General features: G+C 40.5%; 1 protein-coding gene across 2 annotated transcripts; it reads left to right on the forward strand.

Moving 5' to 3' along the window:
* The first annotated feature begins 206 nt into the window (after positions 1-206).
* LOC120741889 (CD276 antigen-like) lies at positions 207-4,314 on the forward strand. 2 transcript variants are annotated; one of them, XM_040044988.1, is made up of 5 exons: positions 207-505; positions 2,205-2,582; positions 2,696-2,773; positions 2,864-2,964; positions 3,047-4,314. In XM_040044988.1, exons 1-5 carry the CDS (start codon positions 409-411, stop codon positions 3,092-3,094), a joined length of 702 nt encoding a protein of 233 aa, XP_039900922.1. In that variant the 5' UTR covers positions 207-408; the 3' UTR covers positions 3,095-4,314. The 2 variants fall into 2 exon arrangements, with proteins under 2 accessions (XP_039900922.1, XP_039900921.1); XM_040044987.1 differs by having other exon boundaries at positions 210-505; positions 2,861-2,964.
* The last annotated feature ends 3,714 nt before the right edge of the window (positions 4,315-8,028 follow it).

The following is an 8,028-nucleotide window of genomic DNA, read 5'->3' on the forward strand; positions in this document are numbered from 1 at the left end:
TCGTTGTATAAAGAGCTAAGATCTCAAAAATGTCAGGAGTAGTTAGTCATTATAAGAAGTGTTTGTAAACTAAAAATCAACAATGCGGGATACTGTTTGTCCGTGATTTGGACAGTCCAGCGTGTGCTCCCGACGCAGGGGAAACAAATTCTGTCGGGGATACCTAGTTTGGCACGACACCGGCACGCAAACGTCACATTGAGATTTCCGTTAACGTCGTCACGGGACTTCATAGTTAACCCCACCCAGATTGCAGTAGGTGGAGACTGTTATCTAAAAAGGGTGATCCTCACGGCTCATTCACTCATTCAGAGCGAAGCAGGCAGGGACTGATCAGACTACAGATTTCAAAAAAAAAAAAAAAAAAAACTCGCTTCAGTCAGAAAACGGAACTTTTAATCATCGATCATGTCTCTGAACAACTTCTACTTTAAGGACTTTTCCTTTTTCTCACTCTGGACTTTTCTCCTGTTCTCGGCTTTGTCTGTCTGGACTCCTGTACAAGGTAAGCCAACGTGTCCAGCTTTAGCTGCGTGTTAGTGCAGATTACAGTGAATTTTAATGGAAAACTGGCGGATGTGAATAAGCTGAAATGACTGTTATCAGCTGTGCTGTGTTGTCCGTCACTAACAGTGTGACAGCTGTCAGTGAGTTACTTTAAAACCGGAAGAAGCTTAAAACGAGAAGATTGTCAGGCAGGTTCTGACTGTGTGAGGTTTGTTTATAACGGACACGATGGCGGTGATTCACCGAGCAGTCTGTGAGCATGTCAGGTTTATGAGAGCCGTGTGTTTGTCAGAGGAGAGAAAGAGCAGAGTTACAAAACACAACGTCCGGTGAGCCGAAACTAAAACCCTGTTTATTGATCCGGAGTGATGCAGATTCAGTCCGCACATGCTGCTGCTGACTACATGTGTTTCCACAAGGTGATGTGTTTTCTATAAAAACACATTAGCTTGACAACCCGCCATCATGACCCCATCAGGAATTACGTCTGACTGCCCACGTGGCTCGTTCGTCCAATCAGGTGTCTGTGCGTGTTTTGTAGTTTACTCTGGATTTGTAGTTTAAAATTTTTAATAAATGAAATTAGTTGGTTATTAAATCTGAACTCGCAGCGAGGTTAAACAGTCAGTCTTAACAAGTAAATAATTAGAAGGGCAACATGAATCAGTGAAAACACAGCAGACTGTGCGATGGTTGACTTGAATCAGCTTGATACAGTAAAACTTACTGAGGATGAGTCACATGAACTATTATTATGAATAAATACTTGTGTTGTTTCTTAGAACTTGGATGAGCATCAGTCTGATCAATCAGTTTGTGTTGTTAAACTTTAATAAACACGTTATTGCTTGATAAAGTTTTATTATAGTGAAATAAAATGTTCACTTTAAACAGTTTTTATTCATTATCAAGAAAAGCATAAAACATAACAAAGCAGACAAAAAAGAAAGAAAAGAAAAAAAACCCAAAGGGAATATATTAAAGTCATTACATACCTGTACAAATTCACATATGGGGTAAAGAGGAGAGAGAGAAAAAACAACATTTTCACTCAATTAGCCACAGATTTAGAAAGAGAAAAAGATAAACTCCAAGAGTGAATTGTTGTCCTTTACGCTTACTTCCTATTTAACTGAGAACATCTTAATCGCAACGAAGTTACGAACCTGGAGAAAGCCAAAAAAATTGTCTCTAGGAATATTAAAATTTGACTGCAATTGCTCAAAGTTCATCAGTGTGATGTTTTGATACAAATCGCCAATTACCCTTAATCCCTTTTTCTGCCACTTATCGAACATACTGCGAGACATTCCTGGAACAAAATCTTTGCTTCTCAGTAAAGGAGTCAAGAATGAAGTGCAATCTTCTCTACCCAACCTTTTACGCATTTCCCCCCAGACCCTTATTGTATCATAAATGATTGGGTTATTCTTAATCCCCATTTGTAATATTGTTTTTGAAATAAAATGTTAGAAATTCAGGACCACAGACTGTACACACAAGGGTCAGTTAGCCTGTAACAGAACAACAAACAGCACATGTCTGAAATTTTGTTGCGTATATTAAGAAAGACTTACGTAACAGCACAGAGGCCAGTGGGGCTGTTCATGATCTCCAGGTCTTTGGTGTGTAACTCGACAGGGGTCTGTGGATGTTCTGTAGCAGTTCAGGAGGTTTAATTTTTTGTCTGTTTCCAGGTAAGGTTGTGGTGATTGGCTCAAATCTTCCAATCATTGCTGCTCCGGGTGATGATGTCATCCTGCCGTGTCACCTGGAGCCCATGTTCGATGTCCAGGGTCTGACGGTGGAGTGGTCCAAACCCGACCTGAAGCCCGACCCGTCGGACCGGCTGAGCCGAGTGGAGTACGTTCACCTGTACAGGGACAGGCAGGAGGTCCCCGACATGAAGATGGCCTCGTACTTCAGGAGGACGGAGCTGTTCATGGACGACATGAAACACGGGAACATTTCACTGAAGATCCTGAACGTGTCGGAGGAAGACAACGGCAGATACAGATGTTTCATCCCCAAGCTGCGGAGCAGAGTGAAAGCTGCTGTTGTTGAACTTGTAGTCGGTGAGAAGATTTGTTTTGTTGATGTTTGTGGTTCCAAACTCAAAGTTGTTTTTTTCCCAATACAAACTTTCAGCCTAATTTTAATAACAGATTTTGACTGTTTTGTCTTTTAGATTCAAACTTTGCTAAAACCTCAACGACAGAGACGCCGCTGCAAACTCCAGATCCTCAGGACACGACTCCAACAAATGGTGAGAAAACAGTCCAACTCTTCTCTGCATCATCCCTGTTTGGAGTTTTGTGTATTTGTGGTGACCTTCTTGTCTTTTCTACATCAGCAGGTCGATCCAGCGTCGCTGTGGTTCTTCTCATCGCTTTTATATCGGCTGTAGCTGTTGCTGGTCTTATTGTATATTTTTGCTGCCATCATCAGAATCGAACTGTAAGTAAGAAACAAACAAACACAAACTTGTTGTTGCTTCTTGTACCGTCAGACTGACTCATTATTCTCCTTCTTTCAACAGAAGCATCCAGAGAATGATGAGACAGAAACAGAACCACTACCAGTCTAGCTGCTTGCTCAAAGGAGTGTCGGTGTTAATGGAGCTGAGAGCAGCAGAGATTTATCTGTGCTGGATCTTCAGTCAGATTGGGGCCTCGTCCGGTTTATTTATCGAGCTCATTTTCACATAAAGAAAGTGTAGAACAAGAAAACCCAGAGTGGAAGATCAGAGGATGTAAACAGGAAATATTTCTTACAGACGTCTTCAGTCAGAGTTGCTGCTGTCAGACTCTGGAGGATCTGCTTGGAAACATCAAGCAGTGAAACTGATGGATTTCCTCCTTCAGTACAAAACTGTGACGTTCAGCCTGGAGAAGAAACACTCCTCTGCCTCACTGTCAGCGTGTTTAATGAATATTTATTTAGTCTTTACCTCACTGGTTAAGGTGCACTTAAATCTTTTAGTGAGACCTCAAAGTGTCTCTGATGGACAAATTAAAATTAAAACTGTTTTGGAAAATCACCAGTAGAGTTTGAAGTACCAGGAACAGGATTCATGGAGCTCACATTAAGCACTCGTGTTTTATGCAAACCTTGTTTGTTAGTTGTCTGTTAACTTTAATGTCTCAGAGAAACGGAACTATAAGCTGAACACTTTAAGTAACTGCTGCACTTTATAAACAGAAAAAAAGCTGATTTATACTCTAGATTTTTAAAGCTACAACTAATTTATTACATTTACTGTGAAACTTCCTGCTGGTTGGGATTCGATGTTCAGACTGTAACCTTATAGTCTGATTTGTGACCGTCCTCAGTTTACAGGTGTGAAATGTTTAAACACAAGTGTGTTTATTGCTGCTTTTGCTGCCTTTAAGTCAAAGTCAGTGTTTGTGTGATGAAACAAGCTTAAACTTCATCACGAGAATAAAAACATTTAAATACTGAACTGAAAGAGTTTCTTGGATTCTTTGATTTTCAAGCCTCTTCTTGACATTTTGTTACAATTTGTGTGTTTTCTTGTTTTTATGACTAATACCTCGTCCCATTAATTAATTTAATTGTTTTATATAAGTTATTTATTTATTGTTGTCATGTGTCGTTTTCTGTTTGCATTTGATGACATTTTCAAACAGTTGAACCAAATGAACTGTTTAAAAACGTGACTGTTTTGTGTCATAGATATTAAAACGATTCACTGAGTTTACTGTTGTTGTTCCATGTTCTTGAATAACATCAGTATTCTGTGAACATGATGACAAAATCAAATAAATGAGCAACAGTTCGTCATCACTGTCTGCTGTCTGTTTCTTCTTCAGCTCTTCATCACACTCTCATTTCACTGATTTGTTTAACAGCACTGCTGAAAACTCATTTTATAGGTTAGTGATGTCTGTCTGTGACTGATCATGTGACTGATCATGTGACTGTGTCTATGTTCTTAACACATTAATCTTCAATGTGAGGCTTTAATTTGAACTATGAAGCACTTTGTAACTCTGGGTTCTCTATAAATCAAGTTATAATTAGTCATGAAGGCCATTCAAAGCTCTTCTTCAGATGTTGGCACATATCTGAAAAGTATAAAAAACTTAGAGGCAGAAGAAATGATCTGTCAACAGCGACGTTCACAAGGCCATTAACAGTGATCCCACTTTGTAAGACCGATAGACAACAATGTGCTGTATGTTGTAATCATAAAGAGAAGCAGTGTGTTGATGTCGTGTTAAAGTGTGTTCATTTGTGACTGAGCTGATGAGAGTCACGTTTTACTGAAGTAGAGCTGATAACTGGGTGAGAAATGTAACGTGTGTGATGAAGTGATCTTAATCTTCAAACTTTGCTTTAATCCTGTTTGTGGAAGTTCACAGAGATTGTAAACACTTTGAATAAAACAAACGTGTGAATATTCATGAAAGATCACAAACAACACATGACCTACATGTATGTTTCAGCGAGTACATTTTACTTCTATGATAATTAAGTTAATTATTAGCTTCAGACCTGCAGGTCTTATTATGGCACATTCACTGTCATATCATGTGCTCACAAAAGCAGAGACCTGTGTTTGTATAGCGCTTTACTTGGTCCCTAAGGACCCCAAAGCACTTTACACATTCAGTCATCCACACATTCACACACTGATGATGGCTACATTGTAGCCACAGCCGCCCTCGGGCGCACTGACAGAGGCGAGGCTGCCGGACACTGGCGCCACCGGGCCCTCTGGAGTAGGCAACGGGTGAAGTGTCTTGCCCAAGGACACAAAGACCGAGACCGAGAGGCGAGGCTCGAACCGGCAACCTTCCGATTACAAGACAAACTGCCAACTCTTGAGTCACGATCGCCCACGTGGGGGCACATTAGGTCAGCCTGAGTGATCTGGGACAGTCACATTCAGTCATGTGATGGCATCACATTTTGGGAATGAGGGGGATTCCCTCCCCTCTGGTCTACATGCCCCTTTCTCCGCTCATTTGGTTTCAACCCAGGTGGGAAGACCCCCACATTCCCCACTTTTGATTTTTAGCTCTGCGTCTCAAAACAGCCCACAGCTCAAGCTGCAAAAAAAATCCCAGCCTGACTTTCACTTCCAGCACTTACGACCCGTAACAGCAGAGGGCGCTGCTTCAGGGGATGATCAGGATCTTGTTCCATTTCTCCTTTTTATTCACGTTTACCTTTGTAGACTTTTAACAGGAGAAAACATTCTCTAAGTTTCATTCTTTTAGCCTAAAATTTGACAAAAAAGCCAATTAAAAAAGAAAACTATTTAAACTTTGAGTCTTCTGAGCTGGGTGTTAGATCCAGCATTGTGGGTGAAACCAGGGAAACTAAATGAATCTTGAAAATCTTCTGATTTTATTTGAGTTTTTCAAGTTTACAAAATAGTTTCAGTTAATTTTAAAGTTTAAAAGTTTTGTTATGTTTGGCTTTAGGTTCAGTTTAATTTTCTAGAAGTTTTCTTGTTGTGGGGACGTCCGGACTGTCTGCAGTGAGCTCTGCTCTCAGTACAGCCGCTGTTCAAGTGTGTATAACACTGTAATGAAAGCTGTGGGGGGGAGCAGAAGTAAAACCAGGTGATAGAAAACACAGAAAAGTGTTAGTTGTGTGTCTGTGGTTTTCATGTTGGGCTTTTTAAAAAAAGTATTAGGCATTTCTGTTCTTGGTTCTTTGCTCCTGGTGAACTTTTCTGTTTCCCTTCTCTTATTAATGATGGGCAACGTGAGGCTCAAAACCGTCTCGCAGTGGCACTATTGACAAATTTGGGCATTGCAACATCTTGATAATGCTGTTCTGTGACACAGTGAAGCTCTGCAAACTCCAAACAACACAACTTATTATACTACACTATCAATAAAAACGCAGTGTGTTGTTGTGGTTTTAAACGACATTTTCGGTTTAAAGTAGAAAAAGAGAGCAGACCGGAGTCAAAGCTGAACATTTCTGCCTCTTTTACTTTCCCTCTTGAAACCAGGGGCGCTCTCTCTCTCTTGATATAAGTCGATAGAGCTCACTCACTCTGTCTCTCGGCTATACGACAGTAGTCATCAATATTTATGTATTTACACTTTGTGTTTAACTCATTTAAACCCACACAAGTAACAGTAAACAATAGTTTTATGTATGAAATTTTAAAATGTTCCTGAGTGATTTTAAAGCATTTTTCAGTAAATACTTTAATATTATAATACGGGGAGATTTATGTGTCACATGACCAGAGCTGTTTACTTCCTGGTTGCTCTTTGAGAAAATGGATCTCCGCGTCAAAGCGTCCAAAGAAAAGGTCAGTAAATTACGTTAAAATACACGGATTGCAAATAGTTTTGTTACACGTGACCTTAATGTGTCTGCAGTAATGTTATGGTCATCTGCGATTACTCGAGCGTGTGTTTGCAGCTTGTTCTGACGGTCGCAGAAGTTCGTTCGTTACTCTGTGTTGTTGTAGTGGGGACATTGTGTGTTTGATTCACGGCACAGAAACACAGAGGAACGAGCCCTGGTTTTTATTGTAAATGTATAAAAATCATTTTAATGAGCAGAGCTTCCTTTTTTCTCGGTACACAATACTGACATGTGACACGCTGCGGGTGGAGGAGGTGAGTGGGTGAAACCATGACCCTGCAGATTTTAACCAGAGTTGCTTTTCTGTTTTAAAGATTAATCATGTTATATTTCTGAGTGAATCGCGATGTTTATCAGCTGCTGTTCTTGAAACACAGCTCTGATCGGTCCGAGCCTGAAACAGAATCAGGATATGACGAAACTTTCTTTCTTTCTTTTGTTAATCAAGTCAAACGTTACAACAAAACGTGTCTGTTTGAGTCTTGAACGTTGAATAGAAAAGTGAATCGATCCCTAAACGTTGATTTTGTTCATCTGAACGTTTTCAGTGTGAGAAACATTTCGTCACTCATCCACGTGATTTCTTCGTTCTCAGCTGACTGCAGGTTTCTTGTAAACGCTTTATAATGTTGGGGAAACCTGGCACATCAGCTTTAAATGTCCCCCATTACTGTGGAAATCTCACAGTCTAAGAAGGGCAACCTGCCTTCATATCCTCCCTGGTGTATCCTGACGTGTTGGTCCGCCGAGTTAATGTGATCCGTGAATTGTGGTACGATCCTGAGATTTGATTGTCACCCAGGTGTCGTCCACATACCTGAACCAATGACTTGGTGGTGATCCAGGGTAGCACCGCCCTCTGAGATAACAGCAGGGTTAGAGGGTCAGTGTCTGTGCCAATAACAATAAAGTCATTGATGAGACTGAGACTGTCTTCCTGTGATAGTGAGAGTGAAAGTATGAAAGCATGCAAACGCTGCCCTGAAACTCCCGTTACATCACCAGGTAACTCCTATTTATAAACAATGATGATGTCATCAAGGAAATAAGAAAGTCTGCGATCAAAGAGAGATACTGTGAGTATCTGAGTGAGTTTTTATGTTCTTACCTCTGAAAGTACGAGGTTTCACTTCCTGTGTGGCGGTAATGTCAGTGTACGAG

This window comes from Simochromis diagramma, unplaced genomic scaffold (assembly GCF_900408965.1).
Source record: "Simochromis diagramma unplaced genomic scaffold, fSimDia1.1 OVJJ01000068.1, whole genome shotgun sequence".
NCBI classification, from domain to species: domain Eukaryota; kingdom Metazoa; phylum Chordata; class Actinopteri; order Cichliformes; family Cichlidae; genus Simochromis; species Simochromis diagramma.